The sequence below is a fragment of the Pleurodeles waltl genome, chromosome 6 (genome assembly GCF_031143425.1).
Source record: "Pleurodeles waltl isolate 20211129_DDA chromosome 6, aPleWal1.hap1.20221129, whole genome shotgun sequence".
NCBI lineage: Eukaryota > Metazoa > Chordata > Amphibia > Caudata > Salamandridae > Pleurodeles > Pleurodeles waltl.
This window is the reverse complement of record NC_090445.1, coordinates 1,460,725,196-1,460,746,011: the sequence shown is the minus strand read 5'-3', so window position 1 is coordinate 1,460,746,011 and position 20,816 is coordinate 1,460,725,196. Positions and strand designations below refer to the sequence as shown.

The following is a 20,816-nucleotide window of genomic DNA, read 5'->3' as shown; positions in this document are numbered from 1 at the left end:
GCCCACCCCCAACCACCCTTCCGCCCCTCCCTCAACGCTCACTCCCTTGCCCCTCCAGCCCACCTCAACCCTGCCACTATGGGCAATTGGACCAGCCAGGTACGTATATGGTGGTGTACTCTCCTCCCCGTGTCTGATAAAAGGAGAAAAGAAGAGGAAAAGAGAAAATAAACCTGAAAAAGAAACCCTCGAAAAGATGATACAGCTTTCTTAACGAATAGCTCCAAAGAAAGGGGAGAAAAAACACAACGATTCACAATTATCATAAATATTAGAGCTATTTTGTCATTTTCCATCGTTTTTGGTTCTGCAGCCATAAGGAGTCACCCCTAAAATTCTTTAGCTTTGAGGTAAAAACAAAAAATAAAAACCCTATTTGAGACAATAATGTTTAGCTTGGCCAAGGCCTTCAGGAATGCCTGAGCTCTTTTATCCCGAAACAACTTTATCAATTGTTTTAAACATCATCACCCCTCGAAAGTAGCACAACAGAAGTCAAATTTGGACAAAGAAAGAGTATCTCTCAGGGGTGTGCTTCTTCTCTGGACGGGCAAGCTCAAAACAGCCTGTTTTAATAAAAAGATTCCTAAGAAGATCAAGTTCACTTGTGGTTTGCCAGTGTCCTGTAGGAGTCATGGGTGCTGTTTAAATGGAAACATGCGAGTGCGCTGGACTTCCAGCTCCCAGTTCCAATGTGCCACTTATGGAAAGTTATTTTGAAATATGTCTATTATGAATTTTGTGAGTGTTTGACCTTTCGGCCCCTTCTGGCACCCTCAGATTATTGTGCCGCATCCTAGTCTCAAATTCTTCCAGCTTCCAATGGGTGTCTGTCATTTCAGCTTTAACCGCCTCAGTCTTGTGCTCTGTTCTGCAACCTTACTCTCTACTGTAACCACTCGGCTCTTCACCTAGGCCACTCTTTGAGAGAATTCAGCACAGGTCTTTGCAACCCTGCAAATAGCCCCTTGAAGTTTTCTTTTGGCCGCCTGGATTTTATGGCTATCTGTCCTGGTTTCCTCTTGATGTGCCCTCATCCCTTGATAGATTCCTTTCAATATAGCCCCGTCAGGCTGTATAGGTAGCCCCAACCCCTTGCTATCTGCTGGGTTACTCTCAAGGAGAGTTGCGGCTGAGTAATTACATTTCAAAACATCACCTCTATGAGCAATGTCAGTGCTTTGCAGTTGGTCCTGAGACTTATTTTTCTTGACTGTGTGAGATACCTCTTTTTCTGTGCCTGTAGTCTCACCCTCATCAGACACTAACACTGCCAGAGACACTCCCCTTTGACTCCCTGGTTCAAACTCCCTCCACAGGCTTTATGTCTCCATCAGACAAGTCTGACTGGTCAGAGAGAAAAAATACTCCCCACTTCAGACTCACCTTGAAGAGTTGGTTGATAGTGAGCAGTGAATCCTAGCCGTTGCACCTTGCCAAATCTATCAGCCAAGCCATGCACAGGGTTCATACTGCACTTCTTTTCACCTGAGGTGGCCACTGAGTTCACTGGGTTACACATGTTGGCATGATCTACCACTTCTGGATTCCCATTTACCTCAAACTCAATATCACGAAAGTCCTCTATGTCATATGCTAAGAGTGCCAGAAGTGTCTGTGTCTGCATCAGTAATACCAGGGGTATTGACATCAGTACTTACAGTTAGGGAAGTATCATGCTGCAGTATCTGAGGAGTATTAATCAGGTCACGCCCAGTCTGCATCCCTTCAACAGGGGGCTCTGACCACAGTTCACTCTGGGGCTCTGAGGCAGAAGTCCCATCCTTTATATCCTTTGCGACTACACTGGCTGGTTTCTTGAAGAAATCTGCTGCCACCACCACCGACTTGCTAGGGGCAGTGGTGGACCCAGTGGTTGTTTTCTTTCTTCTTTTTTGGGGCGGGGAAATCCGTGAGCCCCAAGAGCTTGTTGCAGTAGTGAACTTTCGAGTGGCATTGACACTGCTCTGTTTCTCTGCCCTTCCACTCTCACTTTTCCAACCGAGGGGCAGCGCGTCCCCAGAGAGGGGCTGCATCATCCTAGCTGACTTCACAGACTTCAATTTCGGTGCCATTTGAAGCAGCAATCAAAGACCAAGAATGAGCCTCAGCCTGGGAGCTCGCAGGTAGGTCATAGTCCATAAAAGCTAACTGCTGTGGGATAACTGTCAGTATTACCACAGGAGCACTGGACGTATTGAGTGTGCTTTGAAAACTGCCAGCGGCAACAGCAGATGAAGCTCTGCTGGGTTCAAAACAATAGATCAGTGGTATCTTTACTGTGTTTAATGTCACAGCCCCATTAAACATTCTCCGTCCATCCAAAAGATCAGTCGGAGTGGGAGAGGAGTTTCCAATCTACCGTCCTACGTGGCCGCCATCTTATCCAAAACAAAAAACCTCTCTCACTACATTAAATGTTTCTATTAATGTAAATTAACCCTGAATTGGTGACACCAATAAGATCAAATACAAGAGGTTTGTAGACAAATACTCAAATCTTTGATCACACAGATGCCAATAAAGGTCACTTAAACAGTACAAAAGGGATGTTTTTATAATTTCATCCAGAAAGGGAGTGAAGTAAGGGCTTCATTATATCTCTTTGCTAGAGAGCAAATACCATTAAATAGTGCAGATGAGCTCTCATTTGACCTTCTTACTTTCAAAACTTCAAGTGAGTCAAACAGCATTAAAGAGAATAATGGTAGGAGATTTTCTGGGCCTTGCAATGATCCTATCAACTAGGAAGGACCAAAAGATCAAGCTCTGCTTTTGGTCCACAGGGTAACTCTGCTTATCTAAGAATCAAGGGGAGTTTATGGTTCAAAGAGTGGTTTTGCTCTATTCTCCATCTTGTTCAGCAGATCATGCCAGGTCAAACTTTCCTAACCAGAAGACAAGTTAAAAGTATTTGCTTGATACCCCTTTCCTGTAACAGTGGTAGTACAGCATGTTAGAAAAAGCCTGGGGTTGATTTTGGGGTGCCTATGAAAGGGATGCTAGTCAGTGTTCTTAAACATCCCATGCAGGAATCACAAGTGCTCAGTTCAAGCCTTGAGAAAGAAAGACACATAATAATGCTTATTTAACATTTGGTGGAAATACAAGGAGATTTATCCTGATCTCGCTTTGAAACACTTGCCTGCAGATAGATTTGCTGCTCTGTCTAAAAGGACCTGTCCCAGGACTGCTGAAGGGTGTCTGCTAAACAGATGTGAAAACTTCACTTTGAGCCTGGGCTGCTAAAAGGTACTTCCTGCTAACTGGAGATTTCCATTTTCATCTTGCCCGGTTCACCAATCACTCAAATCTTAGCTATCAGACTTCAGTGTCTCCTTACCATATTCAGCCCTCTAGGTTTGGTCCACTGCAGAGAAAGCCTACAGGTAAAGCCCTTGTTTGCTCACATCTGAAGGCTGCCCTCACTTGTTTTCTAGGTTCAAGTGAAGTCCCACAGTGGAACTTCCATTTTCAGGATTTTCCACCTTCTCCAATGACTAACAACTGAATTTGTTGAGTCACAGAACTCCTCAAGTCTGAGACATCTGACTCTTAGTCTACCAGTTGGTTTACCATGACTAACACTATACTCAGGCTCTCATAGTCACCATTTAAAAAAAGGATGCTAGGTACGAATCCCAGACTGTCTGACAACCAAGGCATCCTTAAAAAACTGTTCATACAAAACGTGCCTAATAGGAAATTCAACAGAGGTCTAATTTCTGCTTATAAAGATGCACTGATTTCAATGTATTTATCGATAGTACTGGTTGCTAAAGAAATCAGGAGCTGATGTTTCAGGTAAGAAAGAACTGTTTAACAATGACTGATTCACTTGCCTCTGTTAATAATAAAATCAGCTATCAAGTGACAAGAAAAAGAACTAATTTGTGATGGGTAATCCTTAACTATAGGTGGTTTCCACCAATATTATATAATAGTTTTACAGATGTTTATTCGTACCCGTACCACATGGATGAAAGACACTGATGGGACCTGATATCAATCAGCTTTTCATATACATTAACCAAAACCTGGATCTTGTAAGGCAATAAACAAGATATCAAATGTATTTCAAAGGAAAACTGACATAGTGAAATAGAGCGTACACCATAGTACTGTGAGTGTTAAATGATGTCCATTGTATTTGTATGTATATATGTATGTGTTGGTATTTTTAGAGCATGGCTCCCAGGAAGATACACTCTTGGTGAAAAGTCAAGGGTAGACTTCCTGGTCAGGGTTCTTCCTTACTTAGTGGCTGCATCTGGGCTTGAGGAAGAGGCCTGAGCTATCTAATTACCATAATCATAAAATCATTAGAAGTGCTTATGATTTATCTCAAATGTTTTGCAAGAAGTGCACAAGAGAAACAAGCTTAACTTAAAAACATTCTGATCACAGTACCTGGAAGTAGTTATGCCTAAACTGCTGCCCCATCTGTAAAATTTGATGTTACATATATCAGGGAGGAGATTAAGAGGGTTTGTGATGCCAAAGATTGAGTACGTTCCTGAGGAAATGTATTAATGAAAAGCAATTACACAATTAATGAAACTTTAGGCACTTGAGCAGATTAGAGGCCTAATTTAAGGTACTTTTAAAGACATTATCCCTGGCACCCTGAAGAACTACTGTCTGCCAAATTTACAGATGATTGACTATTGCAGTGGTCATCCCTGTACATTGAAATAGAACTTTATCGTGGTGATTTCTTTCAATGTCCAACAAGTTTGGTGGATGGTCCTCAGAGTTTATGACGGCCGTCCACCTCACTTTTTCATTTTGTTTTTCAGAAGCAAAGCCCTAAAGGACGGGGTCTGTTTCTGAAAAACATAAAAGCTAAAAATCCACAACACTCTGAAAGCTTCCTCTCAGGGTGTTCGTGGTCATTATTTTCCAGTCACTTACCGCCAGGTTTTTCCTCGTGGTGGCAGACAGGAAAATAAAGACATTACACTGTCTGCTCTAAATAGGGCAGATGGTGTAACGTCCTTGTTCTGATATTTACCCAAGTCAGGCCATCGGAGGATATATTCAGTTGACGGAGCCATCAGTTTCATCAGGGGAACACTTAAAATTCACCAATCTCTAAAAGAAGCAGACAGACCAAAGAGTTTGCAGGCATGGTCCTCCATCGTGTTTGTGATGGAGTACCTAGTCCCCCAAACTCTAAATAGGCCCCTATTTCTGCACTATGGAGCAGTAGGGATAATATGCTGATAATATTTCAAGACTACCAAACTCAAAATTGTACCTTTATAACCAGATATTCACAGCTCAAGCAATATACAACACAGAGAAACTTTTGTAAATTATTTTTTTGTTCAGTGCAAACCATGGTACAAAAAACATTCTAAAAACAATATTTACCTGTCCAGCTCAGGCCCAGGTGATCTGCTACTATTGCCATTCTTATATCTGTCCGTTCGCAGGGACTTTGTGGACCTGTGATTTACAATCAATTGATTAAAAAGGTGCCACTGTGCACAACCAGGAAAATATTTATAAACAATACTGACACAAGACGTTTCTAACGCTCATTTGAACACCAAAATGTGTCCTAATGACCTACACAAAGAGGCCCTTCTGTAGCTCAGCTTGTGTTTCCATCTGTGTAGGCTCAAAACTACAGGATGTCTGTGTAATGCAGTAATCATGCGGATAGCCTATCTCACAAAATATGTGCAACTAGTGGTGGAATCACCATGAAGAGATGTGTTTAATTTATTTGGTAGAAAGATTGACAATCAAAAATATTGTCTTGTCATTAGAAAAAACATATATTAGATCTTTATGCATCAATCTCTTCAGCATGCTTCACTAGCTGTCTACAGTGCTGGAATTTAGTGGGAAGAACAAAGAGCATAGGGCAGCACAAACAGATGACAATGACAGAATGAAAACTACAGTAAGTCACTTCACGGGCAACCACAACAAGTCATGCACTAGGGTCAACAAGTGGAAAGTTTTACAAACTAGGCTGGAACTCCACGGTGTGAGCCAATGCAGCTCCAGAAACCTGACTGCCTTCATCCTCACCAGTCCTTCTACTGCTCCTTCTCTCACTGTCGGCTTTTTCAATCTTTGATTTTAATGACGCTGCCTCTGTTCTCATGTCTCTAGCAGACCTTGATGTAACGGAAGGCTGGTAAACTTGAGTGGCTTCAGATATTGATGTGTTTCTCGACGTACTGTCTTCATCATCAGACATCTCTGACTGCATCTTTTTCTCTTCATCAGACAGACGATCCACAAGCTTTAATGTCTGACCACTAATTCCCTTAAAATATTCAATAGAATGTTTACACACTTCGCTAAACTGGTGTTGCTTTCCTTTCAGGTTTGGAGCACCAACAGGAGTAGATCTCGCTTTTACTGGCAACTTAGAAGGAACCTGCTTGGGTTTCATCTTTTCTGACTGTCTCTTCTCTACCTGACTTTGCTTTGGTGGTGCAATTGTTTGTCTAGGTATTCCCACATTACCCTTGTTTACATTTTTTATTGGAATTTTAGACTTCGTTTCTAGACATGAGCTTGAAATCATCTTTTTGGGTCTATCATTTTCACTAGACTCTCTTGTTTTACTCCTAGAACTATTTGAAGCATTATTCAGAAGAAGGGTATTTTTACTTGAGGGGGCTTTTACTGGAAGTTTTGATCGTGGTCTGCTCCCTGCTGAACTTGCAGGTGTTTTGTGGTCTCTGCGCATGACCTCACTCTCTCTTATAGAATGGTTATGTGGCATCTCGGAACCTTTTCCTGAACTGATTATCACTTCATTTGTTTTCCCTTTACTTTCTGAATGTATTCTAGGATCTACAATTGTACTTTTATTTGCAAGAGCAGCTGCTGAAACCAGGTTATTATTGTTATTAAAATTATCAGATTGGAAACAACACTGATCTGACTGTCTAGTAACTTTATCACTACTAACAGTATGTACAAGGCTTGCTTTTATTTCATTGTCTAATATCTGTCCATTTGAAAACACTTCCTCTGCCTTATCTGTTACTTCACCCGGGCAGTCTTTTTTCAAAGTCATATTGGAAGCAGAAATGCCCATTTTAATTGGTGTGCGGAGTTTAGAGTCCACTTTAGAATTGTTTACAGCTGGTGATGACCTTTCTAGTAAGTTACTACCAGACGTTTCTACACAAGTTCCACTGATCTGGATAAGGGGTGTACTGTCAATGGTTATTGCTTCTAATGGGCCCTCTATATTATTTTCATGAACTTTGTCCACTGGTTGTGGCTGTGTAATGGCAGCAACTGTAGTTTTATCCCCTTCCCCTTTGCCCCCTGCCTTCCCTTCAGAGGTATGCTCACCAATTTGGAAAAATTGGAGTCTTTCTTCAACAAAATCCCTCTTGCTCATGTCAATTGCACCACTACGAGTCATTTCAAACATCTTCCCTTCATGAAATGGGAAGGGGTTGGGCTCACTAGTTGGAGTGCTTTCATCAGTTGGGGTTCTGGCTGGAGTTGTATCTGGAGTGGTTGCTTGAGATCTGTCTTCTACAGCCAAGCCGAAAGGCCTGGGCTCGTCATCCTTTGATTTAGTCTCAAATACTTCATCATCGCCTGGCTTATTGGACCATGGATCGAAATCTAGACTTTTGGTAGCTACTGTTTTAAACGGGGTTGCAAATTCTTCATCTACTTTGTAACTGAAATATGAATCTGGAAACACAGTTCTGTCAGGGTGTCTGCCTTCCAAAGTAAAAAACTGTGCCCCTGACTTTTGATCAGTTACATCCCCTTTCTTTTCAGGTGCTGACCCCTTCAAACATGTCTTGTCTTCTTCAGCTCCTACTTTCCCCTCCTCTTCTATTACTTCAAGTTTACTTTGGCTAAAGCTACGGTCAGTGGATTTAAGGACACCTTCTGTAGACCATACATCCTTTTTTGAGTCTATTGTTTGGTTCTGCAATTTAGGATCGCTCTCTGTTAGTCCGTCATCTTCATCTTGTAAATCATAGCCATCAAGTGAGTCAATTTCAGTCGCATCTGTGTCATGCGAGAACTCAGCAGTTGTTGCAATGGAACATTCAGTGATTGACTGGTCATTATTTCCATTTTGCCCCTCATGCTGATGGGAATCAAACACAGTGTCTATTTCATTGTTTTTTCCAGAACCTGAAGTTCCCAACTCTTTTGGGGTACAATTGTTTGCTGAATTATTATGTTTAGAACCTTCCCTCCTGTTGTCTTCATCTTCTTTTAGTTTAAACATATACTTCTTTAAAGGAATTGGCTGAAATATTGATTCATCCTCACTGGAATCACTGGCGTCAGCTCCTGGAGAAGGCGGCTGTACTCTTATAACGGGATCAGGTGAAACATTTTTTTCCATTTCGTCCTGAAGATTCACTTCAGTCATTTCCATTTCATGTTTTGTGGACTCAGGTTGTTTCTTAACTGATGAGGACTGTTCATTATCAAGAGGTGGTGGGGGTGGGAATTCTATGTAAGCAACCCTTTTGTCTTTAGTTCTTTTAATAGTGTTGGTGTTAGACTGCAGTGTTTTATCAGTAGGAGACATTTTATTGGCTATATGTTTTAAAGAGGGGGACTTGGGCTGTTCATCCTCCTCAGACTCCTCCGATACCTCTGGTATGGGACTTGGTTTACCTGGTATGTATGCTATTAGGGAGTCAGGTGTTTTTGATGTAAACTCATAGCTCACTTCTTCTGAGCTTGGTGTTTCAGGTGTTAAAGGACTTTTTCCGGAACTATCTATAAAGGAAACCTGTTCCAATGTGTCATCCTCTGGACTAGCTTGGGGAGAGGGAAGTTGCTTTTGCGGTTTAGATGTATAAAATGCCCCTCTTGTTTCTTGCACTGTCCTACTCTCTTGGCTTACTACTTTTTTACTGATATGCCCTTGTTGTACTTCTTTATCATATTGCTTTCCTACTTGAACAATGCTCACATATATTGGTAAAGTAGTGATCTCCTTAATCCCCTCTGTGTTACCCAATGCTGTGATCTTTTTAAACTTATCAGGCAAGTTTGGAACACACAGATCACCCGATGGAGACTCCTTCACAGGACTGAATTCTAGAGAGTCTGGTGACTTAGTAGGAGATGTTTCAGTGTCATCATAAGAAGGACTTAATCCCATATGACTCTGAGGTTTTGCAATTTTAATATTTTTGGAAACATTGTTTTTTTCATCTTCCCTAAATGCAGAGTGTGGGATATCAACTTCATGTTTTGTCAAATTTAATGTAGAGGCTTTCGGCGAGGATAGTTCAAGTTTTGATTTTTTGGGCAAATCAGAAGAACCATCAAAAACCTGCATTGTCCTACGTTCTTCTGTAATTCTAACTGGGATATGTGACATATTTATAATCTCTTTTTTCCTGGATATCTGATCTATGATTTCACATTTATTGTCTCCTTCTTTAAAAGTATGCTCTGTGTACAAAACTTTTTTTGATGGGGATTTTACATGCCCTTCTTTAATTTCATTAGAATCGTTTTTTGGCAATTGTTGCTTTTGTGGCAGAGAGATAAAATCTTGTTTTCTTCTAATTTCTTGGATCTCAGGATGGGCACCCTTTGTTTCCTCTGCAGCATCCTGGACAAGAACATGACTCAGTTTCTCTTTTTGTGCCTTATGATTGGCTGCTCCTGGACTTTCCCATGTCCTGTAGATCTTTTTGTCCCATGCTCCCTCAGCTGCTGAGTCTGTGTCTTCCCTGCAGGGCAAATTACTATTCTGCTGTGTGGAAAAATGTGCTTGTGCAACTTTACTTAATGCTTCATTTCTCTGATTTTGGACAGTGGAAGAATGATTGTCAGCTATGTTTTGATTAACCTGGGAATTATCAGATTTAATTTTCATGGTAGCCACCTCTTTTTGCAATTGCAAGTTGTTGCTAACTGGATCAGGTGACTTGTGCTGCTTTTCCCGGGTATAAAGCTGCAATACCGGCAGTTTGCTTTCGTGTAACTTCTTAACTGGGATCTTAGATGGTGCATCCAGTTTCTTTTCTTCTTGCGCAGTGTCTTTTGACTTTTGACCTATACTTTGTTCAAATTTTAATCTAATGGAATTAAGTTTAGACTGTTTGAGTTGAAATCCAGCTTGTGAATGCTCAGCACTTTGTTGTGCACTCTTTTTGTTTTGTGTTATACTTTTATTATCATCCGCCTGTTGGACAAGTATTCTTCTTTCTGGACTGCTTGGCAAACTGGCTGATTTTCTTTCATCAGTAAGGGAAAAGCACTTTCCATCACCTTCATATTGCCGTGCTCTACTCCAATCATCACTTGATGTTCGCTTGTTTGCGAGAGAGACTTTTTCTGGGCTACTGCTGGCTGAACTGTGATCTGAATGAGTTTCTCTCCCATTATGTTTATGTGGCTTTTTCTCTGGAGACTGAAGTTCATCATTCAGCTTTTCAGTTTTGTCACGAAAAAACTGGGACACTTCAGTCAATTTTTCTTCGGCTTCCTTAACTGTCCTGTCCACCCTGTCTTCATATATCAATTTTTCTCTACCTCGATCTAATCGGTCCTCCGTAAAGCGCATCCACATGGCATGCTTCGGGCTACCGCCATCACCAGTATAATGTAACACAGTTACATTATCATAATTATCATCATTTGATAGTTTACCAATGCCGTTTTCAGAAACATCTTTACAGATTTTAGAAAGAATATCTTTTTTGGCAGCAGCGGCTACTTTTTCCCTACTTTTCTTTAGAGGCCGAGGTAACTCTGAGCTGAGGGGTAAAACATTGTCAGTGGCAGATTCTTCTGTGTCAGAGTGAGAGATATCTAACTTTTCGGAAAGAAGCATTTTTTCTGCAAACCTATATGATTCTCCTCTTAGCTCTGACAGTTCATCATCGTGATATTCTATTGAGTGCTGACTTAATAGCTTCAGTGTTTTGTAAGAATCATCTGACATGAGCTGAGCTGAACTAGGACGACTATCCTCTTCCTGAGATATAGGAGTATTTACTCTTGAAGACTCTAAGAAGGAAGGAAGGGACTCTTCCACAGTAAGCTCCTCTTCTTCTGGCTGAACCAATTCATCACAACAAGCAAATTGCCCATGTCTGTCTGTAAGAATATCTTTGATACTGATATCCCCCTGAGAGAAGTCTCTCTGATACATATACATTTCTTTTTCTGGATGTTTTTTGGTTTCCCTGATGATAACTTCAGTGGGCTCTGCTTGGTTACCTTTATCAATGTGGACCTCTAATATACGCTCCAGTTTGGGTTTCATTTTAATGTCTCTTTCTGTGTGGGGTGATGAAGCTTCAGCAGTCTTGAGGCTATCCGAAGCAACTGTGGATTTATGCTCAAATAAGCCAGCTAGTTGTTTTGAAGGATCACGCCCTGATTGAAAAGCTTTCATTATGTCATGAACAGACATTGTTTCCTCTATTCTTTCAGAACTATTTTCACCACACAGAGGTTTGTGATACACCATTCTAGTGGTAGTAGTAATGTGAGTCTCTTCTTTGACGCGCACACCTTTGTTCAGTACACATGGGTGGTCATCCTCTTCAGAGCTGGCTTTCATTTGGAATGCTTTAACCTTCTCTTTAATGGAGCCAGGAGAGTTATGCTCGAGCTCAGGGAATGTAGTTGCAGGTTTTGTGGAATGTGAGTCGTCAAGCTGGGATTCTGCAATGCTCTCTGCAGAAGGCTCATAACTACGGATTACATGAACTACCTCAGTTCGTGTTTCTGTGATGACAGGTGGAATTGGCACGTCATGAAACAGTGGTTTGGGGCCTGTGCTTTCTGCACTTTGTGGAGCTGACGGGGTTTTTTCACTTCGTGTTTCAAAACCACTGTCAGACAAAGGACTTTTATCTTGGTCATGCTGAGAAAAATCATCGGGAGACTCTAGAATCATGTCTGTTCCCAAGAAAGAATCTGCAAATTTGCATAGTTCCTTTTCAGAAGCAGATGGCCGCATGCATGCTGGGGGCATTTTAAGTTTATTCTCTTGTAATGCCATTGCTGGCTTTAAAATTCGTTTTTGTCTCTCTTCACCCTCTTTTTTCCCATCCTCGTATTTATACTTCATATTTGAAAATGCACTACCCCCAATGTCGTTTGTTAAATAATCAATCACTTTCGTCAAGTTGTAATCCCTTTCCGACACTGTTCTGGCTTTGATTTGTACTTTTTCGGGGACAAATTGAGTAGCACTTGCACACTGTTTTGCTTCTGCAATTTCATCAGTGCTGAATTCTTCCCAATCATTCTCGGGGGATTGCCCATCATTGCTCTTTTTATTTTCCAAAAACACATCTTTTTTCAGTATCTCACTAACTTTCACTAAGTCCTCCTTCACCTTCTCAACAATTTTAAAAGGCTCCTCATCATCTATCCTTATTTCTTTTGCAAGTTCAGGTTGGAAAGGTTTTTCTTCTGTCGTGTCTGTCTGTAAAATGGCTGTCATCCTTATTAAATCTTCTTTCATGTCAGCAACATCTTTCAATATCTCCTGACTGGAAGATAAAGAAGATGGTGTTGAAAGCTTGAGAGCAGAGGGTGCAAGAAACAAGGAAGATTTTACTGGAGATGACATTCGGGTAAAGAGGGACGGAGTACGTGTCTCTGTAGTCAATGTTTTAGTAGGTGACAATAATGCAGCTGTTGATTTCGAAAGTGCCACAGAATCCGAGAGTTTTTTCAAGGTGGGATCAGATAAAACATTGATTACAGAGTATACTGGTACAGTTATTGTTGATGAATTTACGGAGGAGGTAGAGGCAGACTCGGATGGCCTAAGGGATGTGTAGAGTGTGCCTGTAGTAGGTGCTCTTATGGACTGAAAAGCTGATGAGGTCGAAGACACAAATGTCCTCAGTGATGAGTATGGTGAAGTGGTAGGGATGGTGGAAGCACAAACTTGTTCTGCTGAATCAGTGGCTGTGTTAACAGCACAACTTGCTGAATTTGAAACAGCAGAGTATTTTTCGTGTAAATAAGTTGGAGATCCAGAAATGAAATTTGAAGATGGGTATTTCAAAGGAGAAGCAGACCCATTAACCATTGCCACTACTTCTGTAGATCCAGGAACCGTCCTCCCGGATGAAGAGAGAGATGGCATGATAACTTTTGATGATGAAACAGCATCAACTGTAGATCTGGAAGAAGATACAACAGACTTTAGTGGTGAAGACAAAAGTGGCCCAGCAGAAGTGATTATAGATTTAAATGGCAAGCTTGAATTATACATGTTAATATTAGATTTAGGAGATGCTGGAGGTGTCATGGCAATCGATGATCTCTCCAACAGAGAACTTCCTGCAGTAGTTACAGGTGATGTTCGCAACGGAAATGTTGCAGTGGTCACCAGCCCTTTCAAATTTGTAGCTTCCACAATTGCTGGACCTCGGATTGGTGACCCAGAAGGACCTTGGATGGTATATTGAGGCTGTGACACAACTGTTTTTATTGGTGAAGAGATGCTCCGAAATGATCTTATTGGAGAAGCTACATCGCTAACAGATTTCACAGAAGATGTAGTAGAAGCTCCAAATGTTGATTTTATCGGTGAAGCAGAAGTAACAGACCATATGGACTTCAATGGGGATGCTGATGGAGTATTGGAGGAAGAACTTGATAAGGACGTAAATCCTGATTTTGTCTGTCCTGGCACTGTGATGGGAGCAGTTGTCCATGACTGATATGGCCGTGTTGAAAAGACAGGCTTGTAAGAATATGCAGCAGGTACGGATCGTGTTGCTCCTGTGCTCCGTTCAACTGGTTCTTTAGTGTTAAAATGAAAATTAAAGGCAAAATGAACAAAAATGTTTGAAAAACAAAGAGACCAGAGAAAAAGAATTGGTCAGTAAAATTTTGTAATATTACAAAAGCAAGTACATTTGTTTCAAATGGTTTTGGATGGAGCTGATGAAGGGAATGATGAAAGAAAAATGGTCCATATATTAAAGATGAGCCCAAAAAAGAAAATTGCAAAAACAAAAAAGACAGACAAAAAGCATACTGCAACTAAAACACAGACAGGGGATAAGACATACAACAAACACAGAAAACTACATTTTATTTAACAGCTAGATTCAATTGTCTCCTCTAGTTTCCTATTGACTTTCTGATGTGCTAATTTCAATGTATGGCTAAGTGTATCTAGTATACATATGTTTGTTTCATGCTGTGTTTATAATTACTATTTTTAGTGTGGTGCTTTAAACTCCACTCAACATTTTGAACATCATATGGATTTGGATCCAAAATACAAAAAACATGAGCTTTATTTAAAAAAATAAATACATTGCAACATTTTTCCTATGAAGCCACTCAGTAATATTTCATGCAGAACCCAAATGTGTTTAAGAATCAGGCAATTACTATGAGAAACTACAATAAATTCAAGTGTGTCTCCCATGCACAATACATATATTTGTTGCACAATCACAAAGCCAATAAGAGAAAGAACTGGTCTAAATTGGTATTTTGACTTTCATTTACCTTTTTGTCATGCAATATTGTTTTGCGTTGGTAAAATAAATTAAAAGGTTACATGAAATGATATTAAAAAGCGATTTTGGGCATGAAGAATGGACTACATGGTTAATGAAACATGTGAGCAGGCAGAGCAACTAAAATGCGAGTTATTCATGCATGGTTGAGACAAGCACATGGGCAGCTATGGTTGAATGTTTCATTACAGATGTTGAACAGTTTTTGATTTTATCTGTTATTTTTAAAAGAAGAGTTTCTTTACTGGATCTATTTTGGTATGAAATATTGCTATACAGCACTGTTGTTCAATTTATTCCACAAATCACATGATTAGGTAAGATGACATCACTCCCGTAAACCTTTGGTGTTTTCAGGGTATAAGCTAAACAATCTGATACTTATAAATTTGTTTAATATATGTTGGTTTCTATCCTGACAAGACACCATGGGTCAAATAGGGGTCAAGTAAGGGTGGCAGATTTGCATGGGATATTTGCCATACTTAAGTACAGCAATGATTGTAAAAGGTTTATTGTCAGCCGCATATTGCATAAAGACCACAGAAACAGAAGGACATTGGCCGGGCAACAGCTGACCTTTTGGCAGCTATGTTCATGCAGACTATTGTTTTGCAATCTTTACAAGCATGTCTTTAACATGCATGGAAGAACATAAGAATGGAGAAGAGTGGTGGCAGCAAGAGGCCACATGAGGGTGAGCAGGAGGGGCATGAAAGGCAAGACTAGCGGGTTTTATTTGCCATCAAATGTCATCACTTTAATTTATGTTTAATTCCAAGTGCACACATTTTCTTTAGCCTGCCATTTTTAAAGTGCTATTCATTGTTCGACATTACTTTATTGCTAAAAATAATTTATGTCTGACAAACAAGTTTGATTTGCCTTACAATGCAAAACACAGGTGAAGCCTTCCACTTTTACTTCTCTGAAGACCAGGGTGGTTAAAACTGATTTCCCTATTAAGGTTCCTATATAACCTTCATAACACACAGTATCTGGGGGTTACAGGGCATCTTGTGAAGGTTTATCATGAGGGAGTGGTCTCCCTACCAAATACCAAGAAATATATGTCCTTCTTCCTTGTGGTGATCAATTATTCAGTTGGGTCCGAGGAGGCTGAATATTTGATTTGACTATACAAACTGCCCATGGCTGAGAAAAACTACCTGTATTTTCTATACAAGAGTGAAGAAATGCAGAACCTGTGACATGCGTTCCACACAGTTGTCAAGGCCTACAAGACCACCATAACCTTGACTGAGATTAAAGGTCAACTAATGGTAGAAACACCCTGAATGTGGAAGAAGTTTGGGGGAAGGCTTTATAGCTTAAGACTTTAAAAAATGGAACACCATAGGTATATGTCCTGCAAAGCGAGTTTGGTTTCTAGTGTTCTGTTTGTGAGAATGCCTATCAACTTGGTAATTAATTTAGATAACAAAGTTTGATATATTTTAAAAATATAAATGTCTTTTGTAATTACACTACCAGACATTAGTAGAATAAAAAACACCCTCATTAAGGAGTTATTGAAAATTTTCTGTGTGCTAACCTAAGCTGCAAATGAAGTCCACATACACATCCCAAAACATCTGTAAAGCCCTGGCACATCCACAAAACTCTAGAGGACGAAGGAGTGACATCACACACCCTTCGGTATCGGATGAAATCAAGGGGTTGTGGGGAAGGGCAAAGAATGGAAATTACAGTCGTTTTGGGCCGCTATTTAGTTTCTGAGACTGCCTTCCTAACCCCATAGGCCATGGTGATAAGGGCAACAGAAGGGGCATTAAGGGCAATGGAGGAGTACCAGTTGGTACATCTAGCTAGATCTCATTAGGAATCCATGGCCTCTTGAAATTCTTTGTGAAAAATGTTGTACAAATACACACCAACGGCTGCCAGCTGGGTCCAGAAGGCTTTAGTTAATACCCTTTTCCGGGCGAAGAGCAAAGAATTTTCTCTGGAGCACACTACTATTATAGCAGAAATCGGCAGTATAATATAATATAAAATCCTTGCAAGTTTAGGGGCCATGAAGACGAGTAATTTAGAGCATGAGCCTTGAATAGCGGAGAAGGCACATTATGATTGGTTTTGGAGCGTTACTATCCAGATTCCTTCTTGACCTAAGTCTGGGTGACCTTTGGCATTAAAGAAGCTAGCGAAAGTTGACTTCAAGTAATTTAGTTGGGAAGGTCACTGAGAAACCCGCCATATCTTGTCTTCCTGATTCAGTAAGACTGCATAGACGAACAATGAATGTCCCTCCCGCTTCTATCTTATACGTCTGCGACCTTGGTCCATAACTACCATACATCTGTGCATGGACGTCCATTCACCAAAATGTCAGGTGTAGCGGGAGTGACATGACGCGACACACCATTCGAACTTTACTCGGACGCACACACACACACACACATGCTTATACACATACACACATATTCACAATCTCTTTCAAATAACCACACTCACCCACAAGCGTACATACAATTTAAAGCACTTTTTGTTTACTTTAGCTGCCAGATAGGGTCATATTCCAGCTAAGTGTACTCCATTTATTTTTACACAAATAGTGAATATTATTATTCACTATTTTGGCAGTACAAAATTGACAGAAAACCAGATAAGTGGGTCCCGAACCCACATCCATGAGGACCAGCTACCTCTGTTTTCCAGACACTCATTTTGCCACCTTTGAGGTCAAGTACCGCAAGAGGCATGCCACGGGTCGCAGCTGCGACCGCTAAAAACCGTCCATGCATCTGTGCCCCAGTCTGCTGGCTTGTTGATCTTTCATTTCAAGGCCTCCATCCGTTTCTCCGATTTACTAAATTGGGCCTGAAGAGGGGCAGAACGGTGTGCACCGCCTTCAGTTCTCGTTTTTTTTCTATCGGCAAGGATTCTAGCGTAATCACTAAGGCTTTGATGTTTTTAAGTTCGTTCATGAGGGTGTATGTCGTGTTATCATGGTCACGGCTGGATCTGAAGATGTCAGACTGAATTTATTTTTGCCACCTATTAATAACTCTGCGAAAGAGAGCTGTTTAGATGCCTTGCCTTTCTCCATTTATCCGGTCAGAATTTAGATAAAAATAATGAGGGGTTCCATTCAATCGCTTGTCCGTGTACAAGGCTGTAGAAAAAATCAGTAAAAGATCCAGTTTTATCTCGTAGATGAGGGAGCGTTTGCTGGAATGTCTTTGCAGGTGTAATGCCTCCAGACTGCCACTAGATGCCAGTAAATCATTAAAAAAAGAATGGATCTACTGGTTACCAGAGAAGAGAGACGATTAATGAATGGCCTGGACTGGAGTACATCAATGCCCTACTGACTGCCCATTCCAAGATGTCTGGTCTCCAAGAGGCTCTGGTTCACTACCATCAGAGCCGGTGAGGGGAATCTGTGGAGCCCTAGGTAAGCAGAATTCTGGGGTAGGTTAGTGTGACACAGAGCATGTAGCAGGACGAGCAAGTCTGGTTCTCTAAAGCACTGGTGGGAGGGGCGGTTTTCCACCACATTCTTGGCAGCAGCACTACCAGCCCTCAGAACGGCCCCTTTTGGGTACTCTCTCCGGAAGGCAACGGCACAGAAGAGGTACTACCGCAAAGCTCTGGCATATCACTGGGTTGCTGGCACTGGCTGCCTAAAGGCTTTCTACAAGGTCAATCTGTGTGGGCCATAGAGGCAACATCGCAGTGTCCACTGCGAAGAGGCGCTGCTAATTCAACAGTTTGGAGAACGATATTTACTCGATCAGGATTAAGGAGTAAAATATTCCGTTGCCCTGACGGAGTACCTGTCCTCTGAATTTACAGCTGTTCACTGGCCCAGCAGACTAACTAGTTATTGACAGGAACCACAATCCTCTCATTGAGTTAAATGGTTGATGGACATCTTCGTAAAACACAATGGCCGCCTGTCAAACTTTTAACTTGTTTTTATTTCTTACTAACCAAAATTCCAAAATGGGATTTTTTGGCGGATAAAACAAAAACTAAAGATCCTTTCTCATACAAGGGGAGATAACTCCCATTTAACTGTGTTTACTGTCCCCTGCTGGCAGGTTTTCCACTCTAAATCAAGTGGGCAGTCGAATGGCAAAACCTCCAACGCCTGTTACTCCACTGGGCAATTGAAGTACGTCTGCAACAGAAACTGAGTAAGCTCCGTTGCTGACATACCTAAGGTCCGCTCAGGTATAAATGAGATGAGAAGTCATTTAGTTTGGAGGAAAGGGTACTGCTGCGACGGAGTAGCCTCGCGGCCTAACTCTAAATCACCCCTTCAGCCTCTTCCAGCCCCCCCCCCAAACAAAATATCTGGCATAGTTGTCCACTAGCGACCTGAACCTCACTTGATAATAATAGGGCTGTCAAAAGGTCGTCAATTTCCAATATTGGCCAACCTCTGTCCCAGTGCCCTGCATTTATATGTTTGGACCATTTACATTAGCCAGTGAATGTCTTCGGTTCCAAAGAAATATGGGATCTTGCAACCTACAGCCTAATTAACCTCAGCTTCAAGCCTTACACGGGGAGGAGCGCAAACTGCAAACAAAAACTGTGCCAGAAACCACATTCGGCCTTCTGGGTGATTTAAAATTGATAATTGCCTAAGAAAAGCCAAACACGCTTTCTCTCTGCAACACTGAACCACAAAGCTCTACTGTACTTTGAAGACTCACACTGTGTCTACACTGAGTAACCTAGATGCGGCATGAGTTGCATCGGTTTTCAGAAAGTACAGGAAAAGGGCATGAGGGAGGAGAAGGACTCAGCTTAGATGATATGAACAAGTGTGCTGGGTTCCCTAAGGAGGGCACACAACAATTTCTGGGCCAGTTGCCTATCTTCATGCATTCCTTTGTGATAGTTAGTGTTCGTTAGCAATGTGCTGCGGCTGATGCACATTGCATATGCATGTGCCTGCAGCTCCCCCAAAATATCCAACTGCGCATTTCATTTTCTAGGCAGCGCTAATATGCCTGCACATCTTACAATGTTATTAGAAAAATACACAATGTAGAAAAATAGTACTGTAACAATAAGGTAAATAAATGTTTTCAAGCTAATGTGGAAACATTTATTTCTAAATTATTAATACAAAAGAAAATGCATAGTGACTCGATTAAAACTAACTTTATAGTCTACAGATGCACTGAGTTTACGATGAGGCACTCTTAAAAGGCCTCAAATTTTACAGCCCAGCTCTACCTTTCTTCTTTCTGAGACAGTTAAAAAATAGAAATTACACCAGTAAAGTGTTATAAATGTCATTGTTTGTCTACTTGCAAATGGATTGTAAGCAACTGTATTCATTGTGGAGTTGGGGCTGTTCACATTCGTTCTCAAGGAATATGTCTTTGTTAATTGACAGGCTGATAGGTACAGGTGGATACCAAACACCAGACCCTGCAGTCCAGATTTAAACCCACAATTTTCAGTTGTTCTATCCCTTAATTTGAGCGTTGACTCTTCTTTTAAAAGCTCGTAGGTGTTAGAATGTTATTGAACTCACTCATTCCAGGCTCAGTCAGATAGCTGTAGCGCTTACGTAAAGCAAGAGAGACAAAGTTCTGGCGCCGCTCTACTTTCTCGACCTGCAAAAGTAATACACAAACATTTGGTAACACATCTTTGCAGCTATGTAATGCTAACTTTTCTAGTTACTCAGAGGGTAATTTAGGTTGGCGAGGAAACAAGTTACATTAACACAGGACATGTGAACTATTGCCTGTGAACAATTGCGACAGACAGTACATGGCACAGCAGTACTTTAATATTGTTATCATATACACACTTTAAAAGCACATACATAAAAGTGGATGTCCTCTTAAGGTGAACACATTTAAGACAAAAAAACAATGGCATGAATTTTTAACATTCACAAAATGCACTGCTGCAACTCTCAAAAATCAAAATATGTTCAATGTTTGACATTATTTGTCTACAACTGAGAGAAGGACAGAGCCACTACTTGCCCGACCTTAACCAGGTATACAACAGTGAGGTGTTTAATAATTAACTACAGTAATATCCGCCCAGGAAAAATAACCGGAGGACTTTAAATTTATTGGTGGATTACGTTACCGACCCAGAGCTAAAGTGTTCTCACCACCGTCATATATTTTAGATGAAGAAAGGTGGCAGGCTAGAAGCCGAACTAAGCAGAGATAGCCTCTGATGCAGAGAATGTCACAGGAGCAGGTGGTATTTATCACACCCAATAAATTCAACAACTTGGGTTGGGAATTTATTGGCTGCAACGAATAGAACATATTCTAAGTTTTTGGGGAATAACGTGGATTTTAGTGCTGAACA

At 40.9% G+C, this 20,816-nt stretch overlaps 1 protein-coding gene across 36 annotated transcripts in view; it reads right to left on the bottom strand.

The window, feature by feature from the left end:
• The window catches only part of ANK3 (ankyrin 3), a 1,678,649-nt gene that overhangs the window by 117,398 nt on the left and 1,540,435 nt on the right, over positions 1-20,816 (bottom strand). For 31 of the 36 annotated variants that reach the window (XM_069240922.1, XM_069240923.1, XM_069240932.1 and 28 more), the window contains 2 exons: positions 20,014-20,095; positions 5,377-5,451 (listed from right to left, as the gene is read on the bottom strand). In XM_069240922.1, coding sequence (XP_069097023.1) covers positions 5,377-5,451; positions 20,014-20,095 — 157 coding nt within the window. Of the gene's footprint in view, positions 1-5,376; positions 5,452-6,045; positions 13,753-20,013; positions 20,096-20,816 lie in introns of all 36 variants that reach the window. The other 5 variants (XM_069240928.1, XM_069240933.1, XM_069240939.1 and 2 more) reach the window with 2 other exon arrangements.